The sequence below is a fragment of the Dicentrarchus labrax genome, unplaced genomic scaffold (assembly GCF_905237075.1).
Source record: "Dicentrarchus labrax unplaced genomic scaffold, dlabrax2021, whole genome shotgun sequence".
Classification (NCBI taxonomy): domain Eukaryota; kingdom Metazoa; phylum Chordata; class Actinopteri; family Moronidae; genus Dicentrarchus; species Dicentrarchus labrax.
In genome coordinates, this window is record NW_026136724.1 from 5,159,789 (window position 1) to 5,179,407 (window position 19,619).

The 19,619-nt window shown below is 41.0% G+C and overlaps 3 protein-coding genes across 12 annotated transcripts in view; 2 read left to right on the top strand and 1 right to left on the bottom strand.

The window, feature by feature from the left end:
* The first annotated feature begins 4,559 nt into the window (after positions 1-4,559).
* On the top strand, positions 4,560-11,987 carry LOC127359196 (E3 ubiquitin-protein ligase TRIM21-like). Of its 2 annotated transcripts, none has more exons than XM_051393049.1 (2): positions 4,560-4,654; positions 8,367-11,987. In XM_051393049.1, the coding sequence occupies exon 2, from the start codon at positions 8,369-8,371 to the stop codon at positions 10,004-10,006; it is 1,638 nt and encodes a 545-aa protein (XP_051249009.1). In that variant the 5' UTR covers positions 4,560-4,654; positions 8,367-8,368; the 3' UTR covers positions 10,007-11,987. The 2 variants fall into 2 exon arrangements, with proteins under 2 accessions (XP_051249009.1, XP_051249008.1); XM_051393048.1 differs by lacking the exon at positions 4,560-4,654 and adding an exon at positions 7,949-8,102.
* On the top strand, positions 4,663-7,529 carry LOC127359195 (E3 ubiquitin-protein ligase TRIM39-like). Its single transcript, XM_051393047.1, has one exon. The coding sequence runs from the start codon at positions 4,730-4,732 to the stop codon at positions 6,377-6,379; it is 1,650 nt and encodes a 549-aa protein (XP_051249007.1). The 5' UTR covers positions 4,663-4,729; the 3' UTR covers positions 6,380-7,529.
* A 1,351-nt stretch (positions 11,988-13,338) lies between the features above and the next one.
* Positions 13,339-19,619, bottom strand: part of osbpl8 (oxysterol binding protein-like 8) — an 89,488-nt gene continuing 83,207 nt past the window's right edge. For all 9 annotated transcript variants that reach the window (XM_051392334.1, XM_051392331.1, XM_051392328.1 and 6 more), the window contains 3 exons: positions 18,918-19,020; positions 17,459-17,564; positions 13,339-17,369 (listed from right to left, as the gene is read on the bottom strand). In XM_051392334.1, coding sequence (XP_051248294.1) covers positions 17,240-17,369; positions 17,459-17,564; positions 18,918-19,020 — 339 coding nt within the window. In that variant the 3' untranslated portion in view covers positions 13,339-17,239. The remainder of the gene's footprint in view (positions 17,370-17,458; positions 17,565-18,917; positions 19,021-19,619) is intronic.

Below are 19,619 nucleotides of genomic sequence, written 5' to 3' on the forward strand. Positions count from 1 at the left end.
TGACACGCGAGCTTGTCATCTGTCTCAGCTAATGTCAGCTCAAAATGTCACATTCAAAGGATAAACATCATCTGTGCTTGTGAACAGAAGGTCCTTAGGCAATGCATATGTTTCCCCAGATATACCTGCTTGTACTGGCTTGTACTAGCCATACTGTCTGCTGTCAGCATTCGTTTTGTGTTCTATTTTTCAGGCTTTTTTCTTTCTTAAAGAGAAAATGGAACTTGTGACAGGATTCTGGCTGCTTACTGCAAATTTAAAAATGCATATGCGCTACAGCCGCACGAAAACACAAGAATGGATTGCCCCTGAGCTGCTGCACATCTGTATTTAAGGTGCGTATGAAAGCATATGTTGTGTTTGGAGAGAAGGGAGAGACGGAGAGGCAGGCGGCTGTACTTATAGGGGTTCCCCAAAGCAATGCCTCTTTCTAAAAATAGCTGCAGTTCTGCAACCTGGACATGAGGAGAAAAACATTACCATCCGAGGCATGCATTGAAATGAATAGAGAGACAGGGAGAGGAGAGAAGACCTCAGATCTCATTGCCAGCAAGTAGGTCTTGTTAGCGTATTGTGAAATCCATTTAATTAGACTGAAGCTCACAAAATGTTTGATGGTCATAAAATGTCCCAGGAGAAAAATCCACAACCATATACCTGTGAGATAACCCAGACCAAAGAATATCTCCACAGAAAATGATCGTGAACCGGCTTGTACTCTTGTATTGTACTTTGTAAGTGTTGCCTTAGTCACACGTCACACTTTTCTGACCCAGATGTTAGGAAGGAGGAGAAGAGACAGCAGGGATGGAGTGCAAAGAGCTGGTTATATGGACAGCATTGCCCTGAGAGTCAGCTAGGTCGCCCGGTAGTGTGTTCGTGTCTGTGTTGTCAGGGGCAGGCAGACAAAAAAAGAAAAAATCATAATAAAAAGACGACTAAATGCTCCACTAATCCTGCTGTGAATGAGAGCGGCTCACTGCAGCAGTTCTTTTATGCTCTGTCGATTCCACAGAGGGATAAACACAACGCTGAGCCAGCACCCAGTGCAACCTCACCAACCCCGCTGCACTGCAAGCACTGCGGATTACCTCATTTTATGTCTGTTAACCCATTTAAGCCTACTGGCCACTACAGCTGCCGGAGTGGGCAGAGGGCATTTGGGTGACGTAACGCACCCTCTGTCTGCCATACTGGGGGTCTTTCACTCTTCATATACAGCTTTTCAACCTGTAAGGGTTGGGGGGGGAAAGCATCACGAAGAGCTGGAAGTGAAACCACTCTCTGGTTACGATACCAGTCAAGTTTCCTACCAAATTTTTTACAAATACATTTTTACAAAATGTCCAGAAAAATCCACAAATATGGATGTTCCCGTCCGTATTGGGATCGAGTTAGACAGTTGACAGATTGTTTGGTGCTAATTCTCGTCTCTCCCGTGGAGTGCAAGCTTAAATGGATGATCAAGCAAGTGTTATTTAGAAATGTGACCAACATATTTATATTTAGATTGATTCCTCCTCTGTAGGATTTTGCAGGCTTTTTTTGGGATTGCCTAAAATGATTTCACTGCGGCTTTTCACAAAAATTGCAATGCATGGTGGAGTGTTCAGGGCATTTGTTTTGCAATGAAATGTTGGGAGAAAATTAAAATTGCAACAAAAACGATTTTGTTTTTGTATAATTTATTAAAAATTAAAACATCGACTTGATTGTTTGGAGTATTTCAAGTAACTTTACCAAAAATTCTCAGGGTTATGAGGGTAAGTGTGAGACATTCACGTTACACATGTGTGCATGGTCTGCATCTTCACAACTAGAAACAAGGACATGAGTTTGGTGATGTATGGCTCACCGTTTTGTGCGGGAAACTACAGTGATTGGTCAAATTTGTGGAAAAGTTGCAGTGATTGTCAAGTCAAGCTGCTTAAGAATAACCAAAGAAATAAAATCAAACTATCTGTACCATATTGAATAGCATAGGATCATATTATTTTGCATCGCATTGCCTTGAATCGCATTGTGTTGAATCCAGTCATGATGAATCACACTATAGGGGTGAATCGTATGATATTCCATTGGTAGTTGCTCTATATATGTCAGATTGTTGGCATAACACATATACATATACTGTATACGTCAACTCAAGCCCTATAGAACCAACCACAAAATATAATTTTTTTCAAGATCTATTATTTGTGCTTACTCCATCACTGAATAACCTTGTTCTTTTCACACAATGACTTTGAATGTATAACGCCTATGAAAGCATTTTTCATTTTTCTAACATGACCTTTTATAAACATCCTACTGTTGGGTTGCTAACAACTCAAACAACGCGTATGCTTCTACCAGCAACTACAGTATATTTGCTGTAAATATTAATAAGCCTTCTCTAATGAATAAATAAAACCTTTGGGTGAAGAAATGCACCACTTCTTTGTGTGAAACTGAAGTAATGTGTCTGAACGTGTGTAAAGTGCATGCTCATGTAAATGTTCCAGCCTTTTTGACTGACCTCTTTTATACAACTGAAGCAAAGCATTACCGTGGAGCCGTGCCCGGCAACATCAGTCTGACGGCCGTTACCAGGACAATGCAAAGGGGGCGGAGTCTGAGAGAAAGGACGATGACAACACAGACAGGGAGGCAGATTACATAATAATAAACAAAACATAAGGTGTTTCCCTCGTCATCCGCTATGGCTGTGTCCTCTTTTTCTCTTTATTGCTTTGCTTCCCTCTAACCATTTCTCCTTTTTACCTTTCCTCACACCCTGCTTTCCTCTCCTTCCTTTCTTTCTTCCTTCTAATTTCCTTCACTTATTTTCTCTTCTTCCTCCCTCCTATCCCTTCTTCTCTCCAACTGGATGTGCCCCTTCCCTTCTCTTCCTCCCTTCCTTTTTTGTTTCCTTCCTCCCTTGTGCCCTCATTCTTTCCCCCACCTCCCTCCCTCCTTTCAACCTTCACTTTGAATTTCTGATTTAAATCCCTCTTTCTTTGCTTCTCTTTTTTCTTCCTTGCCACCCATCTATCTACTTCACCCCTATCTTCCTTCCAATAATACTTGTTCACTTTTTTCTACCCCCTTCCTTGTTACCCTCCTCTGTTCCCCCCTGCCTGTTCTTCCCTAGCCTTGAAGGAAAGCCAGCCAGTCGTCAGGATGATGTATCCTAGCAACAGTGACATTCAGCCCATTCAGCATCAGGATGAACCAAATGAGATTTTTGGAGGAAGAGGATCAAGATTGTGATTGGAGGAAGTGAACGGGAGAGGCGGGGTGAGGAAGGATAGTACCCATCAGCTGATAGCAGTCATTTTTAAAAAACTGTACAGGCTTGTACCTGTACTTTAATTTAAACATCACACACTAACTGCGCTGCATTGATCGGACAGCACGCTTTACTCTCTCTGGAGACCTTGTCCATGTGTCCTTGGTGGAGCATTTTCAAAGTCAGTAACCACAAATTCATGAACATGTAACGATGGCAGAGGGTGAAGATGTTTAAAGCTTACTAGCTACTAATGCATTCTGAGGAAGAACAGGAAGCCTCAAGACATTCATATCAGGGACCTGTGTGCCGTCCACAAAGGTGGCCTCAAGTACAGTTCATGTGTATACTCAGGTACGGTCAGGTTTGATGGATATGATATTTATCCTCTGGTATGGAATTACAGGAAAGCTATGTCAGTTGACTGAACGCAGTGTTAGTACCTATCTCTTTCTGGCTGGTGCAATATCAACGGAAAAGCTATAAATACTTCTGAAAAAGGCCAGAAAGTCAAATCTATTATTTTTCTGAGGTCATCAACACGAACTCTGGATCCAATGTGGCAAATACAGCATCCTTAACATTCTTATGAAATACTTTGATGCTTGTCTGATTTGTTTAAGCTCAAATAACAGGGTTACTAGGTCTGCTCTTCAACAGAACTGTAAAATCCTCTAAAGGAGAGCTTGTCAGATGTGAAATACTGAAATAAAAAACTATACCACATCTTCATACAAAGTTTTAAGACCTGGCTCTGAAAGGTCACACACTTCTAATACATGGCATTGCTAATTTGTGGTCTGCTACTTTATTCTATACTTAAGAGCGGATGTGGTCATCAGTGTTAAGCTGCTTCCTGTTGCTCTGCATGATTCTGCACTGCTTTGTGCATTTTTTTTATTGTGTTATGTTTGCATTTCCAAACCTGTTATCTCATTAGTTTTAGTACATATTGCTATGTTTCTAAAACTGTAACTGTAAATTAGCCAGCTGGCTTACACTGGCACATTTATAGAAATGCTGATTAATATGTGTTGTAGTATAAGAAATGAAATGAACCTTGAAGGATTAACTCTTTAACAACTAAACAACACTGGTGCAACATTTCTGGTTAAACTGAGTTCTATAAATGTGAAATATTGACCAATTATTTCCAAACCTGTGGGAGATCACAACAACATTTCCAGCTTTATTAAACTTTAGTAAAAGGAGAAGCAGCAGAGGAAGGGGAGGAGTGTGTTCATCAATTTGCTTAAGTGAAATTGAAAGTAATTCAGAGTGATTCAGTAATGCAACAGGCAGGAAGTATTTCTCTGTTCCCCTTTCAAGAAAACTAAACATTCATCAGAACTTTCTCAACAATATAGTCCGCGACAAACGCTTGTAAGTACAGTAATAATATTTTCTCTGTTTAAATTACGTGCTTTATTATTCACACTTTCACTTTTGTTCTTAGACATGGCAGCAGCCAGCAGCCATCTCTCTGAAGATCAGTTTCTGTGCTCCATCTGTCTGGATGTGTTCACTGATCCAGTCACCATACCATGTGGACACAACTTCTGCAAGACCTGCATCACAGAACACTGGAATATTAATGTCCAATGCCTGTGTCCCATGTGTAATAAACGTTTTCACAGAAGACCTGAGCTATATGTCAACACTTTCATATCTGAGATGGCTGCTCAGTTCAGACAGTCCCGTGTAAAGGAAATCACCAGAAGCTCAGAGCAGCAACGAGCCAAACCAGGAGATGTTGTCTGTGACGTCTGCACTGAAACCAAACTGAAGGCCCTGAAGTCCTGCCTGGTGTGTCTGGCCTCCTACTGTGAGACTCATCTGGAGCCTCATCAGAGAATCCCAGGCCTGAAGAGACATAAGCTGATAGATCCTGTGAAGAACCTGGAAGGCAGGATGTGTAAGAAGCATGATAGACCTCTGGAGCTGTTTTGTAAAGCTGACCAGATATGTGTGTGTCAGTTCTGCACAGAGTCAGATCACAAGAGACATCATATTGTTTCTTTGAAAGATGAATATGAAGAAAGGAAAGCAAAATTTAGGATGACAGAGACTAAAATTCAGCAGATGATTCACGAGAGACAATTAAAGATTCAGGAGCTCAAACACTCAGAGGAGCTCAGCGAGATAGAAACCGATAGAGAGCTAACAGACAGTGTGCAGGTTTTTTCTAATATAACACAGTTTGTCGAAGAAGGTCTGGTTCAGCTCTTTGACTTGTTTGAACAGAAGAGAAAAACAACAGAGAAGCGGGCTAAAGGCTTCATCAAAGAGGTAGAAATGGAGATCTCTGAGCTGATGAAGAGAAGCTCTGAACTGGCGCAGCTCTCGAGCACAGAGGACCACCTCTACCTCCTCCAAAGCTTCCCATCTTTGAACACTGTTCCTCCCACCAAGGACTGGACAGAGGTCAGAGTTCACTCATCGTATGAGGGGACAGTGAGGAGAGCTGTGGCTAAGCTGGGGAAGACACTCCGTAAAGAGATGAAGAAACTGCTTGAGGCTGAACTGAAGAGCGTCCAGCAGTATGCAGTGAATGTGACTCTCAATCCAGAAACAGCTTATCCTAAACTCATCCTGTCTGGCGATTGCAAACGAGTAACTCATGGTGATGTACGACAGAATCTTCCAGACAACCCAGAGAGATTTACCTCGTGTTGTGGTGTGTTAGGAAATCAAAGTTTCTCTTCAGAAAGATTTTACTATGAGGTTATGGTTAAAGAGAAGACTGACTGGACTTTAGGAGTAGCCAGAGAGTCAGTAAACAGGAAGGGAGAAATTAAAGTTTGCCCCAGAAATGGATACTGGACTGTGTGGTTGAGAAATGGAAATGTATATCATGCTAACACCAGCCCTCCTGTCTGTCTCTCACTGAAGTCTAAACCTCAGAAGGTGGGAGTGTTTGTGGATTATGAGGAAGGTCTGGTCTCTTTTTATGATGTAGATGCTGCAGATCTTATCTTCTCCTTTACTGGCTGTAAATTCACAGAGAAACTCTATCCGTACTTCAGTCCATGTCTCAATGATGGTGGTAGAAACTCTGCCCCTCTGATAATCTCTCCTGTCATTAACACGTATTTGACTAATGAATAGATTTTCTAAAGAACTTACTTGAATGCTGTAAATGTAATATTCTATTTCTGCCAATAGATCCTGCTTAATGTTAGACACTGGACTCTTTGAATAAATCAAAAGAAGCAGACACGCAGTTGTGTTGACACAGTGTCTCAGGAACGTATAAAGCACGTGTGCAACAACATATTTCTCCAGCAGGCCTGTTCTAGAATTCAAGGTAGCATCTTTGAACATTAGCAGGAATAGTTTCCATGTTAGCGACAGGACATGTAGTTTAGAAGTAGCTTGATAGCATTATATTTTGGGATTTGGTTGCTAGTAGAACTTGGTATTAATATGAGCATTTATTTGATAGAAGCCCATGTAAAAGGAAGGCTGCAGTATTAGTGAGTGTTTTGCATAAATTAACAATGAGAGGGTGGCTAGACAGCTAAGTGCTGCAGTGTGGCTGGGTCTCTTAAGATTGGAAACGGGGGGAGAGGGGCTTGCCATGATGTTGGAATAGACTATTGTGCCTTCCTGAAATGTCATAGTCCTAAATTAACAAAACACAGATGAAGGCGGGTTCATACTGTCAATGGGGTGCCATCCTCATTCACCCAGAAAGCAAGAGTCATGAGGTGGTGAATGTCTCGATGGTGAAGACGACGTCCTGTGTCTCACTTGGCGACACCTGACGTTGTTCGATGTCCTGCTGGATCCATATTATTCACATATATTTGATAATCTTCATGTATCAGATATTGTGTCATCAGTATTTGTATATATATGATTTTGTTTGTTTGTGTGTCTATGCCACATCTGTTGCATATCTGTCTGTCCTGGGAGGAGGGATCCCTCCTCTGTGACTCTTCCTGAGGTTTCATTATCCATTAATTAATTCAAGTCAAGTTCAATCACATCTACTCTGATAACTGCAATTCTTTTTTACAGAATAAATATATAATCAAGAACGAGAAGCACTCGTGGCAACAACTCTGTGATAAATTAAAATGTTTTTTATTACTGTATCAGTATTGTACATATATATAATTGCAGTGTTGTCTAGTGTCTATTAAGTGTTGGATGGACACATTTTCTGAAGAGCCTTTTATGAATTGGACAAAATTTTGCATTGTTTTTACATTGAAAGAATGTCATGTAATAAAAGTGAAAAGATTTGGGTGAATCCTCTGTATTCAGTTGTGATTTTGGTCCTGTTTGTCTGTTACTCACTGTAGCAGGATATCTCAAAAACAAAAAAATGCAATGTCTAGTTTTGTAAAGCAATTTACAAAAGGTAAATTTATACTGTGCCAGTTTCATGCCACTATAATCCTGTCCAAATCTGAAGAAGGGAATGATGTCATGGCCATGGCTGTACTCCTGCATTTAGTTTTTTCTCCTGTCTCTCTGTGACTGCTACCCTCCTCCCAGCTCTGGAGAACCTGCCTGCCTGCCTGCCTGCCTGCCTGCCTGCCTGCCTGCCAGCCTCTAAAAAAAAAAAACTCTAAATCTGCCTTGCATTTGGGTCCTTGCCTTAACCAAACATAACAAATAAAACATGACCAGTTCACCTGCAGTAAGAGGTGGAGTTAAACAGGAAAGACAGGATGTTTCAGCATCACATTACTTCGAGGGAAAGAGAACACGGAGAGTGAACAGAACTGCATTCAAGACAAAACTCCATTACTCTGGAGAAAAAATAACACTTAGTTAAACAAAAATCTCATCAATACAACATCTTCTACTACAAACACAGGTAAGTAAATAAAATAGAAATTATTCTAGAAATAGAAATAACTGTTTAAACAACTTACAGACATAAGTTATCAGAAGTTAGCTGTATATAGATGGAAAATTACAGTTCTTTAAATAACATTTCAAAGGTCTGAATGACTAAATAATTCAAAACCAGTGTTGCTTACTAATAAAATGTTATGGTTACAGATACAAACAGATTTTCTAATATTGTAATGTTTTAATTATGTTATTTTACACTTTCACTTTTGTTCTTACGGTGTAGACATGGCAGCAGCCAACAGCCTTCTCTCTGAAGATCAGTTTCTGTGCTCCATCTGTCTGGATGTGTTCACTGATCCAGTCACCATACCATGTGGACACAACTTCTGCAAGACCTGCATCACAGAACTCTGGAATATTAATGTCCAATGCCTGTGTCCCATGTGTAATAAACGTTTTCACAGAAGACCTGAGCTGTATGTCAACACTTTCATATCTGAGATGGCTGCTCAGTTCAGACAGTCCCATGTAAAGGAAATCATCAGAAGCTCAGAGCAGCAACGAGCCAAACCAGGAGATGTTGTCTGTGATGTCTGCACTGAAACCAAACTGAAGGCCCTGAAGTCCTGCCTGGTGTGTCTGGCCTCCTACTGTGAGACTCATCTGGAGCCTCATCAGAGAATCCCAGGCCTGAAGAGACATAAGCTGATAGATCCTGTGAAGAACCTGGAAGGCAGGATGTGTAAGAAGCATGATAGACCTCTGGAGCTGTTCTGCAAGAATGACCAGATGTGTGTGTGTCAGGTATGCATTGGGACAGATCACAAGATACATCATATTGTTCCTCTTGAAACGGAATATGAAGGAAAGAAGGCTGAGCTTGGAGACTCGGAGGCTGAAGTTCAGCAGATGATCCAGGAGAGACGACTGAAGATTGAGCAGATCAAACGGTCAGTGAAGCTCAGCAAGGAAGATGCAGACAGAGAGACAGCAGACAGTGTGCAGGTCTTTACTGCTCTGATCCAGTCTGTTAAGAAAGGCCTGGATCAGCTCATCGACATGATTGACCAGAAACAGAAAACAACAGAAAAAGGGGCTAAAGGCTACATCAAAGAGCTAGAAATGGAGATCTCTGAGCTGATGAAGAGAAGCACAGAGCTGAAGCAGCTCTCGTGTACTGAAGACCCCCTCCAGCTCCTCCAAAGTTTCCCATCTTTGAACCCTGCTCCCAACACCAAGGACTGGAAAAAAATCAAAGTCTACTCATCATGTAAGGGAACTATGTGGAAAGCTGTGGCTCAGCTGGAGGAGACACTCAGTGAAGAGATGAAGAAGCTGTGGACCGGTGCTGAACTTAGTAGGGTCCAGCAGTACGCAGTGGATGTGACTCTTGATCCTGATACTGCTAATCCCTATCTCATCGTGTCTGCTGATGGGAAAAGAGTGAATTGTGGTGATGTTAAGAAGAGTCTCCCAGACAACCCAGAGAGAATGTCCTCATGCACAGTCTTAGGAAAGCAGAGTTTCTCTTCAGGAAGATTTTACTATGAGGTTCAGGTTAAAGGGAAAACTAAGTGGGATTTAGGAGTGGCTAGAGAGTCGGTCAACAGAACGGGAGAAAACACACTGTGCCCTGAGAATGGCTATTGGGCTATATGGTTAAGAAATGAAAATGAGTACAGAGCTCTTGCTGGTCCTTCTATCCGTCTCTCTCTGAAGTTGAAGCCGCAGACGGTAGGGGTGTATGTGGATTATGAGGCGGGTCTGGTCTTCTTTTATGACGTAGATGCTGCAGATCTTATCTTCTCCTTTAGTGGCTGTAAGTTCACTGAGAAACTCTATCCGTACTTCAGTCCCTGCCCCAATGATGGTGGGAAAAACGCTCTTCCTCTGATCATCTCTAGTGTCAGTCGTACACCTTAGACTAATCATCGGATTGGCTTGGAATTCTCTCTTAAATTTACACACATAGACAATGAAAATTAAAACTCTAGTCATCAATATTTTGTATATGAGCAATGACTATGTGTAATGTTGAGAATTGCCCCCCACTGAAGCTCTACAAAGGTTTTTAGCCTCATTTAGCAAGCAGCAGCGGGCAGCTGTTTTCAGCTAAACAGCTCTGATAAAGACGGTATATGCTACCACAAATGGACAGATAAAGTTGGACTCTTTGTCCCACTCTTTGATAGCAATTTCCTGGTGTCAATCTTGCATACTTTTTAACGTTACAAGCCCACCCAAAAGCACCTCTTGTTTCGGTCTCTTACAGGCTGGACCACCTGCTTTGGGGTGGAGAATTTGAAAGGAGGCTCTATTGTCATAAATGGAATATAATTTTTCATTTTCATTAGTGTATAAAATAAGAATCCTGTTTTTGTTACTTTAGAATGAGTTGTTTATATCCACGAGCCTTCCATGGTGGCTGCCATGTTGAGCCGCTATGTTTCTACTGTAGCCGAGAAGGGAGAAACCCAACTCTGGCCCGGGCCACTGTAGTTTCTCCTGTGCTTGGAAAGGGAGGGTGAAGCGAGTGAGTTGCAATCTGCAACTACGACGGCAGATGCCATTAATTCCCACGCACTGGTCCTTTAATTGGGACTTGCAAGTCCACTAGCCTTTGACTTCTACAGTGTAGATAAAACCTACATGGGTTAATTCAAGTTTAAACTGACCTGTAATACCTGTCTGGAAAAAGCGTCAGTGAAAGTAACTTTAGTGGTATATCTATATAAATGTTGGAATAACAATTTTCTGAAAAAGTATTGACTTTGTGATATTTATTTAAACAGGAGTATGTTGGTTTAAATTTGGTTGAATGACAAAAGTTCTTAAGAAACGCTAATTTCTAATCAATCAACTATTTAATGCAGAAACTAATAAATTATGTTTATCAATTTGGGTAAACTGTCAGGAACTGAGCTGGATGGTAAACCATCTCGCTACTCTTCATCATCTTAATTGCTCCTTCCTTCCCATCTATCTTTTATACAACTTTCCCTTTCTCTCCATCCCTTGGTCCCTCTCTCCCCCCTTTTCTCCCTTCCACGTCGCCCTTCCTTCCTTGTTTGCTTCCTCTGCCTTTTTTCTTCCTTGCCAATCACTTTCTTTCCCTCCTGCCTCCCCCCTACCCTTCTCTCCTCACAGGTTTTTCCACTGTCCCTCCTTTCTCTCCCTCCCTAGCAGGACCAGGGTGTTGATACTAAGCAGCAGAGCAACGTAGGGAAGGGACAGAGTGGGGATTGATATCAGATGTTTTGTTGTTATCTGAGATGGACAGGAAGGACTGTTCTGCTCTATCAACCTTCGTCAACGTCCTTGGCTGAGGAAATGACAGTGGGGAAGCCTGGCCAATGATTCAGACTGCAGTCTGGATAGACTTGGGCTGCTCGAGCTCACTTGGACATCACTTTCAAAGACTTTCGAGCTGCAGTTTGGTGACATTCAAGAACAGTGATCGGTGTTATTCATGTGTTTTTTATTAAATGCAGAGTGTAAAGTTCTACTGGCAGAAATGGAATATAATATTTATAGGTGTATTTTCATTTGTGTATTATCACATGAATGTAGGAATTGTGTTTTCGTTACCTTAGAGTCAGCTGTTTTTATCCACAAACGCGAGTGGTGTTCAGTTAGTTGTAATCTGCAACTTCAGTGCTAGATACCACTTAACCCTACACACTGGTGCTTTGAATGTGGGGTGTGAGGATTTCAGAAGTTGATTTCTTATCAGGAAAATGTTGTTTTTAAGGGCTGGTTTTATGATTTCACATTTGCAATTTTAATGCCACAAATATGTAACAGGCCCAGTGTCATGTATCCTGAAATAATCTGTGTTCTAATCTACTTTCTTATATTTTGTTCTGACTCATAATGGATGAATAAAGTGGTACTACATTCAAAAGTATGGCAAATACTTTATGAGAACACAAGCCCTAAATCCCTTTTCACCTTCATATTGGCAGTAGCACAATCTCGGGCTTCTACCTCTTGTTACTGGAACAGCTGCGGGGTTAGGTGCATTGCTCAAGGGCACTAAAATAACTGCTGAAGGCCTGATCCATGGATATGAAACTGCAGCAGTCCAGCCTCAACCCTCTGTAACCTCCAGGCTTCCTAGGAAGTGTCAGATTATTAGAAAATATGGTGAACCTGATGTACGGGATCACAGCCGGATACAGATGTGTGTGTGTGTGTGTGGTTCAGGAAATCACAATGACAGGTCTAATCAGCTCTAACCAAATGGTTCCCAGGCTGAAAGAAGACTCTCTATCTCCCTCTAATGGTGGCTGTGCTGTTTTACGGTGAACCAAATCATTTCAAACAATGGAGAATATTGCAAAGGATCACTTTTGGTTGTTTTTACCTTTAAATGTCAACCACTTTGGATAATAAAGGTTCATTTAAGAAGGCAAATGAAACTATAACCATTATTTCATTTGGTGATTTAAATATTTTAATAACATTGGCTTATTAGAGCCAATACATAATTAATGAGGCCAATGTACATGCATTTTCATGCTCATATTACATGAATGTATTATTCATCTTTTATCCCTTTCTATTCTTTTTCAAATTTAAATTAGCATCAACTGGCTGCTTCAAGGCCTTCCCGTTGCTGAAAATTGCATCTAAAGAGGGAGATTAAAATGAAAGATAAAAATAAAGAAGTTACTTTTTAACTGGAAGATGAAAATGTTTATTTGATAAGATGGCAACCAAGCAGCAATTCCAAACAAGCGTAAATAAATCTGATTTAAATCTGTAAAATCCTAAACCAATTCCCTTTGTCCTATTTCTCTCGCATACAATGTGACTTCAATCCATGTGTCAGTGCTGTTTCAATTTACTTTCATTTTATCTTGCTTGCTATTCATTTATTTTCCCCCATTTGTTTTTTTTTTCTGACGTTATTTTGATTATTTTCTCCAATCTAGCCCAGTCTTGGCCAGGATTTGTAGTGTTTAATTCTCCGAGTGACGTGTTTCTATCTTTGTCACCTACACGTTTTATCCATTTGCATAATGATACCTTGTTTATGTTTTGGTCTATATTCTCTCCAAGTTTCATGTTTTTCCAGTTACAGAACCACACATCAAATTTGAATGGACACTTTTTAAGAGAAGACAATCCAAGCAGTAATGTCAGCACCCCCTTTTAAAATATCAGTAAATACAGAATGAATAAGAAATCCCATATACAGATGCTTTGGACTGTTATGTGCATCTTCACACCAAACACAAACAGAAGACCCCTGGATGTCATTTGTTTTTATTCTCTGTTATGTTACATGTGACCATAAACTTTCAGGAAGTTATAGTTGCCATGGAGATACAGTAAATATATTCAGGTACTCAGATAGGCAAAAGGGTAGGTATGTGTGTGTGTGTGTGGGGGGGAAGGGGGGATTGGGGGGGAGGGGAAGTTGATATTGACAGTGTGCACAAGTGTAGGACAGTCGCTTGAGTGTGACACCAAGCGGCGAGGAGTGGAATAAAACCAACAGTGTGTGATTTTAAAATCAGCGTTGAAAAATGTTAAAGAAAAAACAAACAGAACGGTGACCTAATGCTACAAAGCAGAACATAAACCCACATACAAAAGAGGAATAAATAAAATGCATTCTTTTACAGATACAGCGACAACAACAAACGTAAGAGATGTTTATTTCCCTCTGAATTTGGTGTGTGAGAGAGCGAGAGAGGGACAAGGACGACAAGGGAGAGGAGTGGTCTCTTTCCCTCCCTCGCTCTCCTGTGGCAGGAATCAGCATCCGGAAACCTACGGGTGAGTTACTATGGCGACGCTTCAGGAGGGGAGGCGGGAGCTTGGTGGGGTGGCGAGCTGTGGAGCAGGATTCAGACTTGTTTCTAAGGCTTCGTATGGCACGTCCGCTCTAAAACACTACAGTGACTACAGCCGCCGCCAGGGTCCCAACTCCCAGGTCCAGGTCCAGGTCCCCTCACCAATGCTTTTATTCCCTTCATTACTACCTTGAAACTTGGACTCTGGCTACGTTTGAATGCTCCACACCACGCCCACCACATCCCTGCCGACCTCCTACCACCTCAGTTAAAACCCCCTATCTACCCCAACCCCAGTCCGACTCTAGAAGGCACTGGTATATACTTATTTCTCCACATTCTAACATCTGGATTCTCTGTTTAAGATGAGCGATCGAGGCAATGAGGATACACAAAAATACACGTACAGATACACACGGGCCAGCCGGGTAACTTTACGGGGGTCACAGCTGGCTCCCGACGATGCTACCACTTTTTCTTTATACCTGTGTTAGCGTTACAAAGTTTCCATCGCTCAACAGTCTGCTGACGGCGGAGGCAATCAGATATGTAAACGTCGACAAGGCTAACATCAGGACAGGCGAAGAGATATACAAAACCAATAATCAGATATTGTCCATAAATGGTTAGGATCTTTTTGAATTGCCTCAATTAGTAGTTAGTTACTTGCATCTTAGGAGAAAATCCTGACAGACTGTGTAAAAAGGTCAGGTGTAGGTTCTAATATGCTGCCTTCATCCTTGGTTGATACTAAAAACAAATACAGGATCCAAACTAAGTTTACAGTATACAAACTAGACTCCTGGGAGTTTGTTTGTCTTTAGTAGTGCTTAACACAGCACTTAACCTAGTGCGTCCTCATAAGTCCTAATCCTCATAAGCACAGTGTACATTTTCAGGGTATAATGTCCACTATTTATTTCTGAACTTTGCTATCTAGCGTACTGTTTCTGAGACTTTAAAATGTCAACAGTCATGTTTCCAATGAGGAAGGCAACAGATTGGAACCACGATGTATACGAACAAAGTTGCCAACGTTCCTTACTTCTGCAACAACTGCTGAATAACAGCAACTTCTTGAGACCATTTGGATCAATGGGAATCTAATTGTGTACCCCACTAATCTGTTGTTGTTTGTCCATGTGTATCTACAGAGCAGTAGACAAAAAGACACACAAGGTTGAAAAAGACTGGCTTGTGCACAGCGCGGGAGTGTCTGTATTGCGAACCTTGGTGTTGAAACACCACGCGCTACTTGCGAGGAACGAGCCACCCCGTTGGATATTTACACAGTGAACGGGGCCGACGTCTACTCTACACACTGAGTTTGGCTGGTACTTGCGTACATTTGGAATGGTTTACTATGGTGATAGTAGTAATTAGAAAAAGTCTATCTCCTCCTCCCACTAGTAGCTTAATAAAGTGTCTATATTCTAGTTCTCCTGGTGAACATCTGAGGCACAAAAACACTGGAAGCAATAACTGGTGCTCTGAATTTGACTCTGCCATGATGGCACAGAAGTCACAGAAGTTTTATATTTCATCTATATGGTTGCACAACTTTACTCTGCAATTTAAATAACAATTTTGAAGGAACAGTAAGACTTTACTTTGGGAAAAGCACTTTCTTGCAGTATGAGAGGATTGATACCGCTCAGTCTGTCGAGTACATATGAAGTTAAAGACAGCAGTCTGTTAGTTAGTTAGCCTGGCTCCGTCCAAATGTAACAAAATCCGCCTACCAGCAGCTCTAAAGCTCCCCAATAAACACGCTGTATCTCATTTGTTTAATCTGTACAAAAACCAAAGTGACTAATTCTTAGGCAGAATTTCTCTTAGCCAGTCTCTGCTGGTTGCCTGGAAAGCTTAGGGTGATTACAAAAAATAGCCCGCACAGTAAAACGAATGTGTTTACATGTAGTTTTGTGTACAGATTAAACCAATGAGATATAACATGTTAATAAGTAAGGTTTAAGAGGGGCTGGAAGGTGGATTTTGTTACATTTGGACATAGCAAGGCTAGTTTTCCTGTTTCCAGTCTTTATGCTAAGCTAAGCTAACCAGCTGCTGGCTGTATTGAACGGACAGTGATAAACGTATTTCCTGTTCTATTCCTTTAACTTGCCAGTTGAAGGCAGTTGTTACATAATGCCGACTTCCATTAAAAACATATCAACTCCCTTTCCCTGAAACTAGGGCAGTGGTCACTGAAGCACATGGAAAATTCACAAAACTGATCTTTTTTGACCCCTCCGTTGATGCTCTGAACCCCGTCAGAGCAGAAATTTAAAACTATTCGGATGTCCACTTGAACCCAAGTCGAAAATGATGACCGCATCGACAACACAAACAACTGACGTTTCCAGTGCATTTGTGCCTTAAGACAAAATACTGTACATAGGGCTAATGTCCTAATCACGCTCCTCTGTCTGTACATGCTACCTACAGTATACAAGGACATTGTGTCAAACATTTAACTTTTTTCTTGAAACATTGACTTTGTATGCAAAAGGTGAAGTTTTATTATACAGCAGAAATTATAGCTTCTGTTCCTTTTGACTTGTGTTATTTGTCTTCCTCGTTCATTTCCATGTCCGGAAACCCCTGTCGATATGAAAGTATCTGATAATAAAAAAATAAAAGTCACATAAATTGGACCACTTTGTTTTTCTCTCCCTTATCACCGCTTTTTGTTCCAAGCAGACCTCTATACACAAAGGACACACCAAGCAAAGAAACAAAACGATAAAAAAAAAACAAAAAAAACATTAAAATTAAAGTTGGGTTTTTTTTGTTACCATCTGAGTCGTGGTACTCGTCTCCATTGTTAGAAGGTTCCCTGTCGTTTGAGGTGAAATGTGAATCAACAGAGTAGTTTCACTCCATCGGAAAAAAACAAACAATCAACAGCTAAAAAATGGCTGCTGTCTTTGCCTCTTACATCGAGGCAAATCAATAAGCTCCAGAGTGGCAGTCGAGACTTCATCACACCAAAATCTCCCCTGCAGCGATCTCTCCTTATCGCTGCTCCTCTCCGCTTTGAAATCTGTGGATCTCCCCAGAGTTTTGGAATGGACTGGTTAAAAATAAAGTTTTAAAAAAGGTCTGTTTTTGTGTGGAAGTGTCCACTTTTCTGGACGTGTGTAGTTGGACTTAATAAAGACAGAGAAGAAGAGAGTTGGAGGAGACTGTCGCAGTCACTTATTGTGAGAGGTAAAAGTTCACGTCTCTTAGTCCCCCTCCCCCCCTGCTGTGACGGCTAACGTTCAGAGAGAGTGTGTGTGTGTGTGTGTGTGTGTGTGTGTGTGTGTGTGTGTGTGAGGGCGTCACTCTCTCTGAGGGGTTATGGCTGCTACTTGAAGACATAGTTGATCAGGACCTGAAGGAGGATGAGGAAAACGATGATGACGTAGTCGCGCTGCTGGAGGAAAGAGCCGCCCTCCGCCCGGCCCGTCGCACGGCTGCGCAGCACACTGATGCTCCTAAAAACACACAGGAGTTATATGTAGATGCTCAAAACGCAGGCATCACATTAAGGCCGTGGTACAGTGAGACTAAAGCTCCATCTCACCTGTTAATGTCCTCCTGCGTCCTCTTTATAGATTCAATGGCACTTTGAAGTTCACTGAGGTCTGCTCCTTTTTTCCTCAGCCGACTGTTATGCTTGCTTTTGTGTCCTGCAACAAAGTGTGTTTGGGCAGGGTTAACCAAAGAGACTTCAAAGACCTTTTTAATACCATATATAATGTGATTTAATCCTTTTTCCAGGGTCATCCAAAGATGCAAAACCAACAGGGAAAATAAGGCCTACAATTATTTAGTAAGTACATGAATTTATTGACATTTATACCAAACTGTTGAGAGTGCTTCCCAGCTGTATATCACAATAATTCCTCGTAATATATATAATGAATTTATGTGACCTGGACCTGAATCGAGCCTTTCTTGGGAAGTATCGTGTCTAGTGTCAGACACAATTGTATAGTGAGAGCGAGGCTTATAGGGAACTACATTATTCTACAGGCAATACACCGGGCAATCTACATTCACTTCATAATGAGAAGTACAAAAAAAAAAGTAAAAGAAAGTATAAAAGAAATCCCACTTTAAAGCTACAGTGTTTGCTAATGGTTTTATGGCACTAATGGAAATTCACAAAAAAGAATGAAACAGCCTCCTGTGCGCACAATACACTGTCCTTGTAGTTTATAAATGTGTAATGTCTTCCAATAGTCTTAAAATACATAAAAAGTATAAAAGTACTGTTGCTGTCTACAGTAAGCAAGGACAACATAGAGTAGAACCTAAATAAAGTGTAAGACCTTCTAAGGCATTTTTGGGAGATCTTTTTAACACTTTAAGACCTGCAGATGCCCTGGTTAAACCTGCCATGTTAAAGCAAGTTTTACAACTGTATTAGCTTAGAGTGTATTATCATTTTAGATCCTAATGTTGGGTGTAGATACAAACTAAATGAAACATGAAATACAAGCATGCTCCTACACCATCAGCTCCACACCACCAGAGTGTGCTGTTTACTAACGTTGACCTTTTTAACAGCTGGTAACATGAGAAGTTAACTACACTCTCAGACTAGTTTAAACCCTTATTTGTAGGGTGTTTAGCAGATTTAGACAACTACATTAAAACCATGCTAAACCTGGGTGAAAAGTTAAAATGTTACAGCTGTCTAGGCTACATATAACCAGTGTTTCAACAGCATTGCCTTGATGATATTTCAACATGTAGCTTCACACTAAACCTTAGTGATCTATTGGCTCTTGAAACAGCAGTATATGTCTAAAAATTGTCCAATTTTTAAACTAGATTTAGCCCAGTATTTACCGAGAAGTTTGTTTTACCTGCTTATTGTGCTGTTGTCTGTCTGTATTAACATTATCATACAGTATCTATCACAGACTATATGCTGCAGGCCAGTGTAAGTAAATGTGGATTTTTACCATAAAAAGTACAACGTGGTGTGTGTTACTCCGTGTGTATGTGTGTATTTGTATGCGAGTGTGACTCACGTTCGCTGCCAGACGAGTCTTGGCGGTCGGGTTCGGGGGAAGAACAGCCACTCTCTGGGCTCTTGGGCTTGTCGCTCTTGTGTTTCCTCTTTGGCACCGTTACCTAAACACGCGTGCAGCGACACACATGTAAGCGCACACAAACACACAAAGAGAAACGGGTCAATCGACGAGGCCACACGCAACAGCTACAACCAAATAAGAGAACATACAAACATATCTTAGCATCAACACTAAAACAGAACATTTACAGAACTGTTTACAGACAATGTTTACGTACAACAAATTGATACACACGCTTACACACAAACATGCTAGTCGGCGTTGGCGCAGCAATGATGTGATGTGCAAGGCATGCTGGAACATCAGTCAGCCACATCTATTTAAAACACTCAACAATGACACATAACCGGCATCCAAAATTAACCAAACCTGCCAAGAGCCGGGACATTAAAATAATTTCCTTCAAAAGGGATTAATTTGGATTACAGCTCTTATTCTTAGTGCCTTAGTTAATGTGATGCACTTTCAGGAAAAGCCAAAACAGCTTTTAAAAGGTTGATTTCAGGTTGGCAGCACAAAAAACATTTTCAGACATTATTTTGACAAATACCAGGAGAACAGAAGTGCACAAACAGTATTGAGGATGCTTAATAAAGTTAGTTTAAGTTTTACCAACCAAACATTTCATTTCTACCTTAT

Excerpts from the sequence above, each read along its gene's own strand:
- LOC127359195 (XM_051393047.1), top strand. The coding sequence starts at position 4,730 with ATGGCAGCAGCCAGCAGCCATCTCTCTGAAGATCAGTTTCTGTGCTCC.
- LOC127359196 (XM_051393049.1), top strand. The coding sequence starts at position 8,369 with ATGGCAGCAGCCAACAGCCTTCTCTCTGAAGATCAGTTTCTGTGCTCC.